Source organism: Balaenoptera acutorostrata, chromosome 2 (genome assembly GCF_949987535.1).
Source record: "Balaenoptera acutorostrata chromosome 2, mBalAcu1.1, whole genome shotgun sequence".
NCBI lineage: Eukaryota > Metazoa > Chordata > Mammalia > Artiodactyla > Balaenopteridae > Balaenoptera > Balaenoptera acutorostrata.
This window is the reverse complement of record NC_080065.1, coordinates 149,524,324-149,545,797: the sequence shown is the minus strand read 5'-3', so window position 1 is coordinate 149,545,797 and position 21,474 is coordinate 149,524,324. Positions and strand designations below refer to the sequence as shown.

Genomic DNA, 21,474 nt, shown 5'->3' with positions numbered 1-21,474 from the left:
AGAGCCTGTGCTCCGCAACAAAGAGAAGCCACTGCAATAAGAAGCCCATGCATCGCAACCAAGAGTAGCCCCCGCTCGCCGCAACTCGAGAAAGCCTGTGTGCAGCAACAAAGACCCAAGTCAGCCAAAAATAAATAAATAAATTAATTAAAAAAAAAAAAGGTTCCTGCTCTATGTCTCCTCATGGTTTGACAGCTAGTAATTTTTAGTGCTGAACGAGCTTCCATTGTCTGGAGGTCTGGATGTACCACAGTTTATTTATCCATTCACCTACAGAAGGATATCTTGGTTGCTTCCATGTTTGGACAGTTATGAATAAAGCTGCTATAAACACATGTGTGCAGGTTTTTGTGCAGACATTCCTACTTTTTTTTCCGTCGCTTTGGCTTTTTGAAGATACCAATGATGATACCAATTATCTGATTATTTTCTTCAGAGAGTCATTTAATATTCCCCTAAGCTTTGTGTTTTCTGTAAAGTGAATTTTTTTTGAGACTTGATTAGATTGACGATGCTGTGTATTCCATGTTGTATCACATTAGATGACAAAAGGTCATCTCAGTATTAGTGATTATATGTTTTCCCATTTGTTAGAGTGGTACTTTTTTTTACCCTTTGTAATAGTACGTAATCTTTGGGGTCCTACTTTGGAATCTGTAAATATCCTGAAACCTAACAACTTTCACCTAATTGCCTCCATTGATGTTCCTCATCTAAATCAATTATTACATCGGATGCGGCAAAGTGGTAAAGATGGTGTTTGAATTCATGAAATTCAGTGAGCTCATGTAGGAAGAGAGTGTGGATAAAGAAGAAAAGGTTAATCCCTTACTCACCCCAACAGTTACAAGTCTAGTGCAGGATGGTCCAGCAAAGGAGTGAGGAAAGAAACAGGTGAAAGGAAAACCAAGGAAATGGCCTCAGTGGTCTAGAAATGAGAGCTTTCAAGAAAGAGGAAGTTGTGAATTAGAGTAAGATGGAACTAGAGAAGTGTCCATTGGATTTGGCAAGATAGAATTCACTGGAGAAATTAGCAGGAGACTTCACAGAGGACTGGGGACAGAAACCAAACTACAGTGGGTTAGAGTAAATGAGAACTAACAAAGGAGAAAGAGCCATACGATGTACCTTTTTCAGAGGTGGCTTCAAGTATCTCTAGCTTAGGCATGTCAATAAACATTTATTGGCTTTCACAAATTTTACATTTATTTCTCTTTCTTTGGTCATTTCTCTCAACATGAACTTTGAAGTGTAGCATGGTGGGATTAGATCTTGAAATACTAACCTTCATGGTTTTTACATTTCTTACTGCACTTCCTTAATTTTTCCTACCCAGATGGCAAGCATCCGTAGAGCCAGGAGGAGAATTAGGATGATTCAAGTGAAAGTATACACAGAAAGAGCAAATATTTTTTCTGCTGTTGTTATTCTCTTGAATCTAGAGCTAACAGGGATTGTGAAGTGAATGGGGGAGGGAGAGGATCAATCAATTCCGGCTCAGGGAGAATGGATAAACGTTACTGTGACTGAGACGGAGATAGAAGGTATTGAAGCCACCCTCTCTGTTGTAACAGTCTCCAGGAAATCTAGTCGACAAAATTTGATTTGTGATTGAGGTTCAGATGACTTCTATGTTAAAGGACTATTGAATGAGCTAGACTTGGAGTCCTAACTAAAACCTTTGTAATGAGAGTAGATGTCTCAATGTCTTTAGACTCTGGGGCCTTATCTTTCACACTGCCTCCACCCTCCTGGGCTCCACCCTGTATAATGTGGTGTTCATGTAGAAGTCATGAATAGCAGCAAGAAGAGAGGATGTGGTAGAAGGGTTCCAGGGGTAGTGGGGAAGGTGGCAGAGCAGCCCAAACTGCAGACAATCCCCTCTTGTCAGTAGTGTGGAGCATGGATGGGTATTCACGGTTAAGGGCTATTATGGAGACATAGGGCCTGAGTGGAACTAGACATGTCCCAACCTTCTCATCACTTGGATTTTTAACTGTCAGCCCAACACACACAGGCCAGGTCCTGCATGTTCCTTGGCAGGCAGCATGGCAAAAACCTTGAGGCAAAAGCTTGGAGGCTTAATAAACAGACCGAAGTTTAGCTCCTTCCTCCCAAAGAGACCTCACCCACACCTTCAATACACTCTAGCCTGGCACTCCCTCAGGAATGCAGTCCACTTATACCAGAGCTGAATTCTGAAGGATTTAAAATCTCCCCCTAGATATCCTCTTCTTTTGCAGAAAGCCAGGACTATTACTACTACTACTACTACTACTAACTACTACTACTACTACTACTACTACTACTACTACTACTACTACTACTACTACTACTATTATTATTAGCAACTTTATGGAAAGCTAACCTCATTGGCCACTCACTCATGTAGTTGGTGTAAACCCTTGCTGGTCATTTATTATCATCTGTACCTTCATCCCCATAACACTATTAAAGCTGCGCTCCTTTTTCTTCAGAGTAGTTAAATGAGTTTGTAATGTTACATTTATAAGGATGACTGATTGTCTTTCTCGCTATACTGTAAACTCTGAAGACAGGAATTGTCTTGGTTCTTTTATAGCCTCTAGTACAGTGGTTATTTAAAAAATCTTGATAGCTGCTAAATGACTCTAACATTCTGGCAGATCTCACTGATCCTAAAAATCAATTACCATCTGCATACTCATCATTTCTAGATGTGTGTCTCTAGCTCAGAGCCTTCTCCTGAGGACATATGTATGCAAGATTCTACCTGACATCTCCACTTCCTCAAATTCAGTGTGTATCAAACCGAAAGTGTCAACTTGTCTCTGCAAATGTGCTTTTTTTCACCCAAGTTCTTTATCTCAAGGAATAGTATGGTCTTTCCTCCAACTGCCCAAGCCAGAAAGCCTTGAATTCTTCCTCAGGCCAGGGGCCATATTTTACCCTTACGTGGAGTATTGTTTTTTTTTTTTTAAAGCAACTAGACAGTGTCTAACTATATACGAGGTATTCATAAATAGTATTGGATGAATAGTCTGACTTCAGGTTTATTCCCATTCAATTAATTTCCTACTCAGCAGTCAGAGTGATGTTCTGAAACACGTACCTGTTGCTGCTCTAATACCCTTTAATGGCTCACCATTGTCCACAGGTTAAAGATCAAACTCTTATTGCATGTTTTGCTCTTTATGATTCACACAATCAGATCTACTTACCCTTGCAGTTTAACTCCTCACCACTTTTCTGCTGGTGATACTGAATGTTCAGTTTCTCAAATATGCCGAACTCTCCTACCTTCCCATTTCATGTTATTTACATTTGCACTGAGTCCTCATACCCCCACGCCCCTTCATCTGACTCACTCCTACTAATTCTTGAGGTTCTACCTTAGCACTCACCTCCTGACCTGACCTGGACGAGGTTAGAGACTCCTGGCTAGATCACTAAGTACTTAGCTAATCAAGCACGTACTTAAGCAGGCACTTAGTTAATCAAGGACTACATTGTCTTTTGCTACCAAACAGTTTTGCAGAGAATATTCTTATACTGAATTCTATTCATATTTGTATGGATATCTGAAAGACTAAGTCCTAGAAGAGGAATTTCTGGATCAAAGAGCACATGATTTTTGACTTTAACAGATACTGTCAAGATGATTTTTATGGGGACCTCCTCGGTGGTGCAGTGGTTAAGAATCCACCTGCCAATGCAGGGGACATGGGTTCGAGCCCTGGTCTGGAAAGATCCCACATGCCATGAAGCAACTAAGCCTGTGCACCACAACTACTGAGCCTGCGCTCTAGAGCCTGTGAGCCACAACTACTGAGCCCGTGTGCCACAACTACTGAAGCCCTTGAGCCTAGAGCCCATGCTCCACAACAAGAGAAGCCACTGCAATGAGAAGCTCACACACTGCAACGAAGAGTAGCCCCCACTCACAACTAGAGAAAGCCCACGCGAAGCAACAAAGACCCAACGCAGCCAAAAATAAATGAATAAATTAATTAGTTTTTAAAAAAGATGATTTTCATGATTAAGTTGTATGATATGCCATTTCCTCCTACCTTCACCTTAGTGTATCATCAAAGTTTTGATCATTGTTAATCTGATATGGAAAGATTAACATTTCATCTTACTTTGCATAACTTGGATGATGAGTAAGATTATCTTCTCAAAAATAAAGAACATTTGCATTTCTTCTTTTAAGTTATATCTGTATGGATCTGGTTTACTTATTGATTTAAAAAAGCCTCTAATCAGAGGACATTTGCGTTGCATGACTTTGTGTTTGTCATTTTGTTATGGAATTTTTCTACATCCAGATTCTTTTACTTTTTAAGAAATCACAGCTCTCTTTTCTGGCTTCATAATCTTTAGAAAGCCTCTCCATTTTGAAATTATAAAGACATTCTCCCACATTATCTTGTAATATTTTTCTAGTTTTTTTAATTTAAAAAAATTTTTATTAGAGTATAGTTGACTTACAATGTTTTGTTTCTATGTGGGTCCAGTGTAATCAAGAGTCCCTATAAGAAGGAAGCAGGAGGGTCAGAATCAGAAAAGATGTGACAGTGGAAGCAGAGATTTGAGTGATATGCTTTGAAGAGGGAGGAAGGGGCTATGGACCAAGGAATGCAGGTGACCACCAGAATCTGGGAAAGACAAGGAAACTGATTTGTCCCGGGAGCCTCCAGAAAGAATGCAGCCCTGCCAACACCTTGATTTCAGCCCCGTAAGATGCATTTTAGACTTCTCACCTCCAGAATTTTTAGATAATAAATTTGTGATGTTTTAAGCCACTAATTTTGGGGTCAATTTGTTACATCAGCAATATGAAACTAATATAGATGACTTAGCTACTGAAGTTACATAGTGCCACTTCCACTATAGTTAATGGGCCTTCCCAATTCATGGGGTGGGGAGGAAACAGACCACTGTCTCCCAATGGAAGAGAATGTCACTTCAAAGAAGAGCATGTTGGTTAGGAAATATTATTGTGGCCATCTCCGGAAAATATTATCTGCAGTAGAAGGAAAACTGGGATCAACTTGATTAGTTAAGACCTATATGTTCAGAAGCCCAGTCTTCAGGAGCCGAGTACTCGTAAATCTTTATTAGGGCTTAACCATGAACACTTTCCAATATGTGGCTTTTCAAGATTGGGTGTTTCTTACAAATTGTAGGCACTCTGGAGTGGTGTTAGCAAAAATATGGGAATATATTTTGAAGCTGTTCCAAATATCTATTAAAACTGCTAATAAATGGAATTTAGTACTTTATACAATGAGATAAAGGGGTTGTTTACCATTTCATACTTGAAGGATTGTATAATGCTGGGGATGAGAGGGGTTAGGTGGGGACAAGAAAATAAAGTTTGGGACTTGACATTCTCAATCTGAAACCATCATACATGTGGTACCAAAGATTCCTCCTAACAACTGTCCCATTTTCCTCATAATCTCAAAAGGGATGAAATCATTAGCATCTACAAAAAAGGGCATATTTTTTTTTCCCTTAAGGGATTTTCTTCTGTTAATAATTAAAAAACAAACACATTCTGAAGCCCTCCCCCCAAAACAAAGCTCAAAATTTTCTAAGAATGAAAACTAATTTCCTTTGAACAAATCTTAACTAAAAATAATGCATGTAAAAATGAACAGGTCTTACTAGAGTCTGTCATACAGAGTGAAGTAAGTCAGAAAGAGAAAAACAAATACCTTATGCTAACACATATATATGGAATCTAAAAAAAAAAGGTTCTGATGAACCTAGGGGCAGGACAGGAATAAAGATGCAGACGTATAGAATGGGCTTGAGGGCTGGGACAAAGTGAGAGAGTAGCACTGACATATATACACTACCAAATGTAAATAGATAGCTAGTGGGAAGCAGCTGCATAGCAGAGGGAGATCAGCTCAGTGCTTTGTGACCACCTAGAGTGGTGGGATAGGGAGGGTAGGAAGGAGACGCAAGAGGAAGGGGATATGGGGATATATGTATACACTGTGCTGATTCACTTTGTTATACAGCAGAAACTAACACAACATTGTAAAGCAATTATACTCCAATAAAGATGTTAAAAAAAAAAAGAATTAAACACACACACACACACACACACACACACACACAAATGAACAGGTCTTAGGTCAATAAAAAATAAATCTAAAAAAAAAAAATCCCCAAAGACCCCAAAAAGTTCTTCAGAAATAAAGCCATTTAAAACCAGTAGCCCAGGGCTTCCCTGGTGGCGCAGTGGTTGAGAATCTGCCTGCTAATGCAGGGGACACGGGTTCGAGCTCTGGTCTGGGAAGATCCCACATGCCACGGAGCAACTAGGCCCGTGAGCCACAACTACTGAGCCTGCGCGTCTGGAGCCTATGTTCCGCAACAAGAGAGGCCACGATAGCGAGAGGCCCGCGCACCGCGATGAAGAGTGGCCCCCACTTGCCGCAACTAGAGAAAGCCCTCGCACAGAAACGAAGACCCAACACAGCCAAAAATAAATAAATTGATTAAAACAAACAAACAAACAAAAAAACCCCAGTAGCTCAAGAAACAAGAATAATCGCAATATTAAAACTTTAGTTGCAGAATGAACTACTTTTTAAGAGCTTTACTGAAGTATAACTGACATAATAAACTGTATTTAAAGTGTACAATTTGAACAATTTGGTATGTTTGATATACATAATACATACCCATAAAGTTGTCACCATAATCAAGATAGTGAATATATCCAACACACACAAAAGTAATTATGTCACCTTTCTTATTCCTAATATTGCTAGTTTATGTATTTTTATATTCTCTACCAGTCTAGCTAGAGGTTTATCAGTTTTACTGGCTTTTCTCAATGAATTATTTTCACTGATTTTTCACTATTGTTTTTCCGTTTTCTGGTTTACTGATTTCTGCTCTGACCTTTATTATTCCTTTTCCTCTACCTACTTTGTATTTAAATTGCTCTTTTCTTTCTTATTTCTAAGGTAAAAGCTGAGGTCATTGATTTGAAACCTTTTGTTTTTGAAATATAAGCCATCAGTGAAGTAATTTTGTGCTAAATCTGCTTTAGCAGCATTCCACATGTTTTGATATGTTGTGTCTTCACTTTCATTCTGTTCAAAATACTTTCTAATTTATTTTGATTTATTCTTTGACCAGTGGCTCACTTAAAAGTGTGATAATTGATTTCCAACCATTTATGGGTTTTCCAGAGATTTTTGTTATTGATTTCTAATTCAATTCTATTGTGGACAGAGAACATACTTGGTTTGACTGGAATCTATTTAAATTTATTGAGACTGTTTTCATGGCCCAGTGTATAACCAATCTTGGTAAATTTTGTGTGCTCACTTAAAAAGTATTCTGCTGGTGTTAGGTGATGTCTATAAATGTCAATTTGATCAAGTTGGTTCAGAGTATTTTTTAAATCTTCTATGTTCTGGGGCTTCCCTGGTGGCGCAGTGGTTGAGAGTCTGCCTGCCAATGCAGGGGACATGGGTTCGAGCCCTGGTCTGGGAGGATCCCACATGCCGTGGAGCGGCTGGGCCTGTGAGCCACAATTGCTGAGCCTGCGCGTCTGGAGCCTGTGCTCCGCAAGGAGGGAGGCCGCGATAGTGAGAGGCCTGTGCACCGCGATGAAGAGTGGCCCCCGCTTGCCATAGCTGGAGAAAGCCCTTGCACAGAAATGAAGACCCAACACAGCCATAAAAAAAAAAAAAAATCTTCTATGTTCTTTCTCATTTTCTATTTATTTGTTCTACAATTTAATGAGGGAGGCTATTGATATCTCTGACTATAATTACAGATTTTTCTATTTCTCCTTGTAAATCTATCAATTTTTTTAAAAAAATTATTTATTTATTTTTGGCTGTGTTGGGTCTTTGTTGCTGCATGAGGGCTTTTTTTAGTTGTGGCGAGTGGGGGCTACTCTTCGCTGTGGTGTGCAGGCAGCTCATTGCGGTGGCTTCTCTTGTTGCGGAGCACAGGCTCTAGGCGCATGGGCTTCAGTAGTTGTGGCTTGCAGGCTCTACAGCGCAGGCTCAGTAGTTGTGGCATACAGGCTTAGTTGCTCCACAGCATGTGGGATCTTCGTGGACCAGGGCTCAAACCCGTGTCCCCTGCATTGGCAGGTGGATTCTTAACCACTGTGCCACCAAGGAAGCCCAAATCTATCAATTTTTGATTCATGTATTTTGAGACTATCACTGGGTACATAAATGTTTAGATTTTGGCCTCCTGATGAACTGACTCATTTATCAATATGAAATGAACTTCTTTATATTCCCCGTAATATTCTTTGCTCTGAAATCTATTTTGTCCGATATTAATACAGCTACTCTAGTTTTCGTTTTCAATTGGTTAACATTATCATGGCATATCCTTTTGTTTTTTTTTTTTTTGTGGTAAGAACATTTAACAGATCTACCCTCAAAGAAATTTTTAAGTGTAAAATACAGTATTTTAATTATAGGCATGGGGCTTCCCTGGTGGCGCAGTGGTTGAGAATCTGCCTGCCAATGCAGGGGACACGGGTTCGAGCCCTGGTCTGGGAAGATCCCACATGCCGCGGAGCAACTAGGCCCGTGAGCCACAACTACTGAGCCTGCGCGTCTGGAGCCTGTGCTCTGCAACAAGAGAGGCCGCGATGGTGAGAGGCCCGCGCACCGCGATGAAGAGTGGCCCCCGCTTGCCACTAGAGAAAGCCCTCGCACAGAAATGAAGACCCAACACAGCCAAAAATAAATTAATTAGTAATTATAGGCATGATGTTGTACAGCAGATCTATAGAACTTACCTTGTATAACTGAGATTTTATGCCTCTTGATTAGCAACTCCCCATTTCCCCCGCCACCCAGGCCCTGGCAACCACCATTGTACTCTCTGCTTCTATGATTCTATTTTACATACCTCATATAAGTGGAATCATGCAGTTTTTTGTCCTTTGGTGATTAATTTAGTTTACTTGGCATAATGTCCTCAAGATTCATCCATTTCTTGCATATGGCAGGATTTCCTTCTCTTTAAAGGATGAATAATATTCCATTGCAGGTATGTATCACACTTTCCTCATCCATTCCCACATCTTGGCTATTGTGAATAACAATGCAATGAACGGGGAAGTGTAAATATCTCTTTGAGATCCCGATTTCAATTATTTAGGATAAATACCCACAAGTGGGATTGCTGGATCATATGGTAGTTCTATTTTTAATTTTTTGAGGTAGCTCCATCCTATTTTCCATAGCGTCACACCATGTTAAATTTCCACCAACAGTGTATAAGAGTTCTGATTTTTCTACATCCTTGCCAACACTTACTTTGCTTCTTCTGTTATGCAGAAAGTTTTTAGTTGCATCTAGTCCCACTTGCCCATTTTTGCTTTGCTTGACTGACCTTTTGGTATCATAACCAAGAAACTGTTGCCAAGACCAATGTCATTAAGTTTTTTCCATGTTTTGTTACAGTAGTTTTAGTTTAAGGTCTTACGTTTAAGCCTTTAATTCTTTTTGAGTTGACTTTTGTGTAGTGTAAGATAAGGTTCCAATTTCCTTCTTTCGCATTTGGATATCCAATTTTCCCAACACTGTTTGTTGAAGAGACTATTCTTTTCCCATCTCCAAAGGGAATTTGTCTCTGTATTGCTGTTGAATCAGTGTGTTTGTGGGAGGAAGGAGGGACCAGGTCTTCCTATCCCTTCAGCATGGTGTATCTTTTAACACCCTTGTACTTTTCACCTGTTTTTGTCATTATATTTGAAGTGTATTTTTGTTGGCAGCATATAGCCAAGTCTTGCTTTTTAATCTAATTTGATCATTTCTGCAGTTTAATTGAGGTATACAGACCATTTACATTTAACATGACTATTGACATGGTTAAGTTTAAATTCATCATACTGCTATTTGATTTCGTTTTGACCCCTCTGTTTTCATCTTCCTCTTTTTCTGCCTTTTTTTGAATTAATTGAATATTTTTTTATGATTCCGTTTTATCTTCTTTGTTGGTTTATTGGCTACAAGTGTTTTATTTTAGTGATTGTGTTAGGGTTTATAGTACACATTGTTAACTTACCAGTCTGTCTTCAAGTAACCTTATACCACTTTACATATAGTATAAGGAACTTACAATCATATACTTGCATTTCTCCCCTCCTGGGCTTTGAGCTATTGCTGTCATACTCTAATTTTAAGTATATATATACTACAGACCACATTGCTATTCTTTTTGTTTAAACAGTCAGTTATACTTTAAAGACACTAATAAGAAAAAAGTTTTTTATGTCTGAAAGTAAGTTTTCATCTTTGCTTCTGAGAACTATTTTTGTTGAGATAGTTTTAGGTTGACAGTTTTTCTTTATCATTGCCTTTCAGCAATTTGTGATGTTTCATATTTACTGTTCCTAGAGTTCTAGTTTTCATCATATTTGGAAATGTTTCCACCAGTATTTCTTCAAATGATTTTTCTGTCCCCTCCTTCTATCTTCTGGGAACTCCGATTACATATATATTAGGCTGCTTGAAGCTGTCCCAGAGCACCTTGGTGTTCTGTTCATTTTTGGAATCTTGCTTTGATTGGATGTTACTTTAAAATTTACTTTTCTGAGTGCTTGATATTTTTATAAGCCTATACATTTTCTTGAGCTTTGTTCTGGGATGTAATAATTAAGTTTCTTAGAAAGAGTTTGATCCTTTTGGGTCTTCCTTTTAAGGTTTGTTAGGTGGGACTAGAGCAGTGCTGATTTTAGTACTAATTATTCCCCAGTACTGAACACTTCTGTATCCCCTATTCAATGCCCTATTAATCATGAGGTTTTCCAGTTTGGCTTGTGGGAACAGGCAGTATTTTTTAGCCTGTGTGAACTTTGAGCACTGTTACTTTTAATTTTGGAGGGTGGTTCTTCCCTAGGCTTCAGGTAGTTTCCTTATATATACGACTAGTCAGTATTCAGGTGATTACTTGAGGGACCTTCTGTGTATCTCCAGAATTCTCTCTCCCTGCAATTTTCTCCTTTCTGGTACTCTGTCCTGCAGTCTCTAGCCTCTTTCATCTCTCCAGGTCTCAGTTCTGTATTTTCAACTCAGTTAGTTCGGTGGGCTCTGCCTGGGTTCCCCTTCCCTGCATCATAGTTTGGAAACTCTCTCAAGGCTGTAAACAGCGAGCAATTGTAGGGTTCACCTTGATTTTCCTAAACTCCAAGGGATTGTTGTGTTTTTTATCTCATGTCTAGCATTTGGAAAATCATTCTTTTGTATATTTTGTCATTTTGGATAGTTTTAGGGGTGTGCGTGTGTTTTTGTGTGTGTGGAGGGTAGGAGGAGGAGCAATAAATCTGATCGCTGTTACTCCATCTTGGCTAAAAGCAGAAGTCTTGAAATATTTCATTTTATTAGACAATTTTTCTAATTTCTACATTTCCTCTGAACTTAATTATGTATTAATATCTAATAAAATAATTTATTATGAAAAGTTATTCTTATTGTAATAGTCTCTGTTGGTCCATCAATGGGGAAATGTTACAAAAAAGATGACCTATAATATCATACCAACTGTGTTAATGAGATATTTTAGATGGAGAATGACCACTTTCTAAGTACTATATTACCATTAGTGATTCTGGAGACAAGTTGGGGGGGGGAGGGAAGAGACAATAAACACACCTGAAATAGAAGGATTAATGTAACTTCATATAATACAAGTTGTATAATTGGGTCAATGAGTTAATGTGTGATTTTAGTTCATATTACATAAATATAAATCAAACACCCAGGAATCAGGCAGATGCCAAGCAGCATAAGACAAATTCTCTAAAGAGGTTATGAGCAGAGTTTCTAAGAATTAACTGCAGTTTGTTAAAAATGCAGATTTTCAGACCAAATCCCAGATTTTAATTTAGGAGGACTGGGATGGGGTCTAGGAATCCATAAATTATTAACCAACTCAGTGACTTTGGTAAGAGATAAAGAGGTTGCTACAGAATTAAGCATACCTTTATTTCTTACTTGAACTGGAAAAATGGATGATGGGTAGGACAGAATGAACATTATTAGGAGAATCAAAATAGAGGCAAGACCAAGCCAAGGTATTTTAGCCCTTAAGATTCAGATTAGAAAAGGCCTCCAATATCAAACTAAAAAACCTGGGGATTAGAGTCGTGAAACCACCTAATGTTTCAGAATACGGAAATAATAGTATGAGAGTCAACATTTTTAAAAGAATATTGACTTGATGGGATGAGCTGCAAAGCTGGAAAGCCTGTCAGAAGGTTTAGAACGAGGTAATAAGGGTGAGCATCAAGGAGGAAGTGCTGACAATAGAAGCTAAAATGTCAGAGACATTTAGTAAATGTAAAAATTCTGAACTTCCTTTCACATATGTAAGGACAGGAAGTTAATATTAAATATGAGATTTAAAAATATTCATTACAAACAATAACAACAACAAAAGTAGCAACAATAACAATAAAAATAATAAGAACGAAATAATCTTCAACAGGTTTTTCAGATGTTTACTTGCATGATTCTTGAAACTCCATTAAGCGCTCAGGAACAGTTTGTATTGCCTGAAAGGAGTATTAAACAGCAGTGTTAGTTTTCTAAATTAAAATGAGTTCATCAGTCATTATGAACTAAAAACAGGCACCTTCTATCTTCTCTAAGGCAGATGAAGCAATGCACGCGTTCTTTAGTACAATTTTATTTATATTTCTTCATTCACTATTTCAGCCAATTTCAGTTTATTGTCAAAGATACAGAGATTTGTAGTCAAGAAAGCAGGAAAATCTACTTCTTCAAAATTAAGAATTGGACATTTAGGTTAAAAATGCCAAGGGTATGATAGAGGGATTAACTCTGGTAGGGGGTGGGTAGGAGCAAAAAAAGTCAGACAAGGTTTCAAGGAAGATATAACTTGAGCTGGGCTTGAAGGACAGATGGGATCTGAACAAATGGAAAATAGAGAGTATGGAAGCAGGAAAGAAAAGGCATTTTATACAAAAAATCTCAGTAAGAATTTCTTTTATATCAGAAACTGTTAACAAATTTTCAGAAAGATGGATAACTTGCTCAATGCTGTGAAAGGAAATCCAAAGGAAGATGAGACTTATGGACATTTATTCATTTCTTACCTTCTTTTAATGGGGTTTTGAGAACAAAATTTTCTTTACTTTCATGAAGAAAAGCCTTTGAAGGATCAAAGTGTTTGATACCCAGAACTTTATTCAGTTCCTCCTGAAGTCTTGTTTCACGTTGTTTTCTTTTAGCAAGTTGAGCACGGAGTTTTGACACCTCCTATAAAAGAAAAAATACAGTCAATAAATAATTATTGAAGATCATGTTGGTGAAATGCATTACCAATGCTACTGACAATCTCAAAGTTGTTCATTTTTCGAACCTTAATGGCAAAAGCCTACTAGATATAGGCTTTCAGACTATAAATTACAAAATGACTTTGAACAGCTGTGACAAAGAAGACAAGTCATTTAAATCTTCTTGTCCCTCTACAGGTACAAAGCTATGTTTCTGATAAAAGTTCAACACCAAATTAAATGCTGAGATCCACTACAAGCATAATAGCATGAGAAGCTCTGCTGACCTGTTCCCCAGTGACATAAAAAATTATAAAAAGGCAACCACTTAAAGCCTCTGAAAATGTCCTAAGGTAAAACAGCAAGTGAAGAAATATTTATTCAAGCAGATCCACAAAAAGGTGGTTAAAAAAGGCAGCAGCCTATTGTGTTTGAACCAGTCCTGTTCCCTTTCTCTCCAATCCCTGCTTAGCGAAGCAAAGACTTGACATCAGACCCTTGCAGCCAAGTGCCCAGGGCTCCCTCTTTCCCCAGCTCCCAGTCAGAGGCTTTTCCTGCCAGGGGGAGCAGGACATCAGCATCTCTCTTCTTGCCCCCCAGCTACCTGTTGCTCTGAACCACAGCAAATGTTGTTGAGAGGTGGGGGGTCTTTTCTTCCAAGGAACGGAGGCCTTATCTCAGGTGCAGAGTGTTGAAAATACTGAGACCCTGACCACCCTTTCCCTGGCTCATGAGACAATGGTTTCAAACCAAGAGAGGCAAGGTGAGAGAACCTCAGGGTGCTCCCCATCTCTCTCTCCCCCAAGTCTACTGAGCATCTAGCTACTGGGACAGAGGTGCCATTCAGAGAAAAGCTTGCCATCGTCCGCAAATCCAGCTCTGAAGCCTGGGCTCAGAAAGTTTGCCTGGAAGGAGAAGCAGGCTATAAAACTCAGAGCTCCTAATTTATTCCCAAAGGAACTGACTTGACTTGCAACAGAGCTTAGAGAAGTTCAAGCTGAAGGGTGCTCTCCAGAACAGTAGAGGGACTTCCCTGGTGGCGCAGTGGTTAAGAATCCACATGCCAATGCAGGGACACAGTTTCGAGCCCTGGTCCAGGAAGATCCCACATGCCGCGGAGCAACTAAGCCCGTGAGCCACAACTACTGAGCCTGCGCTCTAGAGCCCGCGAGCCACAGCTACTGAGCCCATGTGCCACAACTACTGAAGCCCATGCATCTAGAGCCTGTGCTCTGCAACAAGAGAAGCCACCGCAATAAGAAGCCCATGAATTGCAACAAAGAGTAGCCCCTGCTCGCCGCAACTAGAGAAAGCCTGTGCGCAGCAATGAAGACCCAATGCAGCCGAAAAATAAAAAAGAATAGTAGAGTTTGTGGGGCAGGGGAATTGGAAAGTGATTCAAAATGTAGGCTAAACCGTAGGCTGTCTGCTTTGTAGAGGAAAACTGCTGAATGAGAGGAGTGGGAGGAGCCCTCCTGGAGTACTGACCTAAGACACAATTCCAACAAAGGAGCCAGAATTGGACTGGATTAGTCTGTAGAGCAACTTATTATGCCCCAGGGCATTGTTGAAAATAACAGAGGGATAAGCCAGCAGCTAGGAGTGTTTGGGGAGAGAGGAAGACAGCCTTACCAAAACCAAAGTCATCTCAGGGTGACTGTGGGCACACCCCAAAGTGAACCTTCCTCAGTAGCAACATCAGAGGCACAAACTACTGGGGGTGGGGAGGAGGAATAGACTTCACTAAACAAGAAATAACAACATACCTGGAAAGGGATAGCAGTATCCAGAGGTGCTACCACATATTATCTAAAACATCCATTTTCCAACAAAAAATTACAAAGTATGCAAACAGGAAAGCATGACCTATATACTGGGAAAAAGCAGGCAACAAAAACTGTCCAAGAGAGTAATCAGATATTGAATTTATCCAAAAAAGATTTTAAAGCCATTATAAACATGTTCGCAGAAGTAAAGGAACTAAAAAAAGGGAGTATACTCAAATTACTAGAATCAGAAATGAAAGAGGGGACATTACTACTGATATTACTAAAATAAAAAGGATGGTAAGGGAATATTATGAACAATTGTATACCAACAAATCAAATAACTAAAATGAAATGAACAAATTCCAAGAAATCCACAAACTCCTGAAACTGTCTCAGAAACAGTCAATCTGATAGACCTATAATAAGCAAATAGATTAAACTAGCAATCAAAAACCACCCACAAAGAAAAGCCCAGGTCCCTATGACTTTACCACTGAATTCTACTACACATTCTATAAAGAATTAATACCAGTTATTCACAAACTATTCCAAAAAACTAGAAAGGATGAAACACTTCCCAACTCATTTTATGAGGTCAGCACTACCCTAATAAAATAAAAACCACCCCACCCCAATATCAATATCAATAGAACTAAATGTGATTTTACAAACCGATTTGAGTTGGCTATTTTCATCTTTCAATTTCACAACATGCTTGATTTTTTGCTTTAGATTCTGATGACCCAATAATTTAGCATACGAATCTCTTAGTTTATTTAGCTGTTCCTGAGCTGCACCATGTTCATTCAACAAAGCCTGTTTCTCTGCTTCAAATGCATCCAGTTGTAGCTGAAAATATATTTTTTTATAAAGTTAAGATTTAAAACTGTTAAATCTTACTTGACTCATATAAGCTATAAGTACAACTAAAGTGAAAGAAAATAAAAAGGCAAAAGACAAAAAAATTATGCTGACTTACTCTTAGGGTTCTCCATAAATTGACTCCTTTTAAAAAAAGTTGTTTTTCATTTCAAAGATCATTATTAAAACAGAGGGAAAGAAATGAGGAAAGAAGCCCTGCTAGCCAGCCTAATCTGTATCAGCCACATCACCCCATTATAACTAATACTGCCTTCTGACTCTATTTAACTACCAAGATTAGCATTTATCCTTTTACGATCAGTGTATTACAGAAACACTGAGAAAAATCATAACAAAGTAAGTGTCACAAATTTACATAGCTTAATTATCAAAAGTTCACATCAGGAGAGCCTTCTAAGCTATTAACTTTAAGAAGTTTATTAAAAGGTAATTTTTTATTTTTATTTTTAGTTTTGGCTGCTTTGGGTCTTTGTTGCTACACGCGGGCTTTCTCTAGTTGCGGCGAGCGGGGGCTACTCTTTGTTGCGGTGGTTTCTCTTGTTGAGGAGCATGGGCTCTGTTGCTCCGCGGCATGTGGGATCTTCCTGGACCAGGGCTCGAACCTGTGTCCCCTGCGTTGACAGGCGGATTCTTAACCACTGCGCCACCAGGGAAGTCCCTAAAAGGTAATTTTTAAGCCTATAAAGGTTACATTAAAAAATGTATGCATAGGGACTTCCTACTGAGCTCGCATGCTGCAACTACTGAAGCCCACTCACCTAGAGCCCGTGGTCCGCAACAAGAGAAGCCACCACAATGAGAAGCATGCATACTGCAATGAAGAGTAGCCCCCGCTCACCACAACTAGAGAAAGCCCACATGCAGCTACGAAGAGCCAAGGCAGCCAAAAAAAAAAAAAAAAGTATGCATAATAATGCAATAAAATTTATAGGCTTTTTAAAATAGGAAGTTAAATTGGTACTGTAAATGCACAGCAAAATGATCTTTCAGAAGAACCATGTCACTGTCATGACTGTGACAGGGAACAACATGAATTCTTAAATACAAGTAAGTTAAGTCCTAATTGACAGACCTGAAAAGGTTTTGTTTTATTATATAATTCTTCATAGAGAAGACGCCACTTATTCATTTCCTCAGTTAATTCTGCCATTGAGTTTTCTTTTCCAGCTTTTCTGTAAGGGAAAATTAAATTTTAAACCATAGTATACTAGAAAAAAATAACTGAGACACATGGCATTTCAGTTCTAAACCTAAATTACCTTGCTTCTCCCTTTTCCAGTTGTTTCTTAAAGTCTTCGCCTTGTTGCTTGAGTTGGTGCTGCAAATCAGTTATTTTTTTAAGAGAAGAAACTGTGATTTCTTTAACTTCTGCTTCTTTAAGTGCTGATTTGGTCTGCAGATCTAGAAGCATCCTTGGGTTTGAGAGAGAAGAGTCCACTAAACAATTTACAGCCATTTTAGTTTTTTTAACTCAAGCAACTATCAAGAATTGTACTTTTTTAACTGTGTAAATTCTTAATTTGCAATTGAAGATCACCCAAAGCAAGCCATGGGACTACAGTTTCCTGCATCACTTAGTAGCTGACTTTCAACAACATTAAATTGTCTTAATGGTTCTCAGGTCACAGGTGTCGGCAGGTTTTATTTATCCCCCAATACCTTGCGTATTCTTGATTTGCATTCTCAGTTGCCAATATCGCATGCTGAACATCCTCTGCACTTTTCTCAGCCTTGGCCACTTTTTCGTGAAGTGACATGTTCTCCACCTTAAGATCTTCTATCTCACTTGCTGCTGATGCTTTATAGCTTATAAAAAAGAAAAAAAAAAGGTTAAAGGATTTTTCTAACTGCTGTATGCATGACAAATCTATAGCTGATTAGCTTATATTTTATGCACTTTTAGGCAGGGGTCCCCAACCCCTGGCCCGTGGACCGGTAGCAGTCTGCAGCCTGTTAGGAACCGGGCCGCACAGCAGGAGGTGAGCGGCAGGCGAGCGAGGGAAGCTTCATCTGCCGCTCCCCATCACTCGCATTACAGCCTGAACCATTCCCCCCACCCCAAGGAAAAACTGTCTTCCATGAAACCGGTCCCTGGTGCCAAAAAGGTTGGGGACTGCTGCTTTTAGGTAAAACAAATAGAATCTTATCTATTTTTGCACTTGCATAAGTAAGAATTCAATGTTTTGAAGTCAGTACTTGTATGACATATGCTGTTCATTTAAAGAGTCAAGTGCCTACTATGTGCGGAAACTAGGCCTAGAGATGAAAAGAAATCAACTACCAAACATCGAAATTATCCCAAAACAAAAAGCCCACACATCCTTCCACCTATTGTCACAGACTTTATCATCCTGTGGGTAAGAGAGGGAAAAAAATGCCTCCACAGGTCTTTGCAAAAAAAAAAAAAAAAAAGGAAAAATAAATATATATAATTACATTTGTAGTAAGTGTTTTGAAGGAAAACTACAGAACACCTTAGCTGATTAGCTGATAGAAATGGAAAAGGCCTTTCTGAGGAATTTACAGTTAAGCTGAGACATGATGGATAGGAAGGATTTAGCTAGCCAGTTGGGGACAAGTATTTCAGAGGGAAAAGATGCGTATGTGCTCAGAGACAGGCAGAACACAGTCCATAAAGAGCTGGGACTGGAGTCTAATGAACAAGAGAGGCAGGGGCAGAAGCAAGAGGCATGAGGCCAGTCATCACTGGTGGGGCACAGTGAGTGGGTTCACCTGAGGGATAAAGGAGAGACTTCACAGGTCTCTAAGTAAGTGTGTAGATTATTCTAGAGATACGTGGAGAACTGACTGGGGAAGGGGCAGGAATGCTAAACTGGAGGATTAACTAGAAGACAAGTATTTTTCAGCCCAGGTGAGTGGTAAAGGAATCTTGAACCAAGGAGTTGGCAATGGAAAGATATGAGCTCTCTTTTGGAGGCAGAATTGAAAAATTCAAGAAATAGATTGGATGTTGGGAGAAGGGGAGAGAAAATGATCAAGATGACTCTAAGATTTATGGAACGAGAAGCTCGGAAGACGGAGATATCACTGACTGAGATCAACAAGAAGGAGAAACTAGAGGGAGAAAGAGGTAGAAAGGAGATCAAGAGCTATTTTGGTCAGGTTAATGTTAGACGATAGTGAGATATCTACTTGCAGAAGTCAAGTAGGCAGCTGGATATATGGGTAGGAAGCTGAAAGGACAGGCCTGGTTTGAAGAAATAAATTTTAATGCTATTAGCATACTGATGGTGAGTGACATCATAGAATGGTTGAAAACTTCTTAAGGCAGTATTTTTTAAAATAGCAAGAAGGGAAATCGCTTTTCAGGGATGAGAACAGCACTAAAAATTATATATATATTTATATATATTTAATTTATATAATTTATATTCATGTTGACATGCGTAAATTATAATTAAAATATATATACTCACATACATTATGTGTGTGTGTATATATATATATATGTATGTCATAATATATCAGATGTAGGAACAGATCACTGGGGAAAGAAGGTACTAGTCAATGAATGGGTACTAGGCAATTGATTATCCATATGGGAAAACAAAAGTAAATTTTATCCCTTTATCACTACACATACAGAAATCAGTTCTAGGTGGAAAAATGAAAAGTGAAACTTTGGAACTTTTAGAAAAAAAATAGGTGAATATCTTTATGTTCTTGGGATAGAAAGAAGTTTTGGATGTGAAAGTGTTCACATAAAAATTTGTAAACTTAAGCACATTAAAATCAAGAATTTCTACTCGTCAGAAGAAACCATAGGCACTTCCCTGATGGTCCAGTTGTAAAGAATCCACCTTCCAATGCAGAGGCCTTGGGTTCGATCCCTGGTCAGGGAAGTAAGATCTCATATGCCGCGGGGCAACTAAGCCCAAGTGCCACAACTATTGAGCTCGCATGCCTCAACAAGAGAGCCCGTGTGCCGCAAACTACAGAGCCCACGCACTCTGGAGCCCACGCGCCACAACGATAGAGCCCACCCACCCTGCAGCCCGGGTGCCGCAACTAGAGAGAGAAAACCTGCACACCAAACTATAGAGAAGCCCAAGCGCTGCAACAAAGAGACCGCATGCCGCAATGAAAGATCCCGCATGCCCCAATGAAGATCCTGTGTGTTGCACCTAAGACCCGATGCAGCCAAAAAAATAAAGAAAAAAAATAGATAATCGGCAAGGACCTATGTATACCAAGGAGGTCTATCAACACTCTGTAATAACCTACGTGGAAAGAGAATCTGAAGATGAATAGATATATGTATATGTATAACAGAAAAAGATACTGTACACCTACAACATACACAATATTGTATATAAATGTTACCTCCCCAAAAATAAAAATTAATAAAAAAAAGAGGTAGTGAGACACAAGCTTTAAAAAAAAAAAAAGAAGAAACCATAAAGAAAGTGAAAAGACAAGCCACACTTTGTGAGAAGATATTTGCAACCCATATCGCTGATAAAAACTACAAATCAATGAAGAAAAGAAATGAGAGAGAAATGAAAAAAAGTCACATACAAGCCTGTTACAGAAAAGGAAAGATAAATTATCCATAAGAAAAAGCTCTTTTACACTTATTACACTGGCAAAACTTATGAAGTCTGACAAGTTTTGGAGGGGAGATAGATCATTGAGAACTCACACATCACTAGTGGGAGTGTAGATTTTCGCACCCACTTTGTAAAGTGATTGGGCATTAAATTTTAAAGTTGAACATTCACTTAAATATTACTTTAGATAAATTCTTACACGTGTATACTAGGAGACCACAAGAATATTCATAGAGTACTATTAATAAAATGAAAGAAATGGGAAACAACCCAAAAGCCCAAACTGAGAATGGATAAATAGTGGTAGATTGATAAAATCAAATATTCTATAACAGTGACCATGAATGAACTATAGCCTCAGGCAACATTGTGATTCAATCCTAGAAACATACATAATGCAGAGTGAAAAGGCAAGTCCCAGGATATGGCATACACTACATGACATTTTTGGTGAAGTTCAGGAAAAAACAAAATTAGATAATATATTATTCATATGGATATACATGCTATAAAATTATACACAGGAAAAAAAGCAAGGAAATAATCAATGTAGACTCTGAGATGGTGTTATCTGTCGGGGGAAAGCATGAAGGCATGAAGATGGGATAGTGGAAGAACTCATATATATACCAAGCGGTTGAAAATCTTTTAGCCTGTAGGTTGTCTTCTATAAGCTCATGCACGTTAATTTTACCTTTATGCTTTATAATTTATGTATACATTGTATATCTTTTCTATTTATTGAACATACTAAAATAGATAAAGAAGAGCCCTTCCCCCCAAATTATATAAAGTAAATAAGTAAAAATGTTAATGTTAATATACTCTTGGTGTGAGACTGTGTGATGTATTGGTATTTGTTGTATTATCCTTTGCAATTTGTAGTCCCCTCCAAAATAAACTTTAAAAAAAGGGAAAATAACAAGTGAGAAAAATTGGAAGTGAAGAAGTGGATACAGTATAT

General features: G+C 38.6%; 1 protein-coding gene across 5 annotated transcripts in view; it reads right to left on the bottom strand.

Annotated features, from left to right (window-relative positions):
* Positions 1-11,351: 11,351 nt before the first annotated feature.
* HMMR (hyaluronan mediated motility receptor) overlaps positions 11,352-21,474 on the bottom strand; it is a 29,977-nt gene continuing 19,854 nt past the window's right edge. For 4 of the 5 annotated variants that reach the window (XM_057541114.1, XM_057541115.1, XM_007171447.2 and 1 more), the window contains exons 13-18: positions 17,599-17,745; positions 17,199-17,351; positions 17,012-17,111; positions 15,730-15,906; positions 13,109-13,271; positions 11,352-12,544 (exon numbers count right to left, since the gene is read on the bottom strand). In XM_057541114.1, coding sequence (XP_057397097.1) covers positions 12,525-12,544; positions 13,109-13,271; positions 15,730-15,906; positions 17,012-17,111; positions 17,199-17,351; positions 17,599-17,745 — 760 coding nt within the window. In that variant the 3' untranslated portion in view covers positions 11,352-12,524. The remainder of the gene's footprint in view (positions 12,545-13,108; positions 13,272-15,729; positions 15,907-17,011; positions 17,112-17,198; positions 17,352-17,598; positions 17,746-21,474) is intronic. The other variant, XM_057541113.1, reaches the window with a different exon arrangement.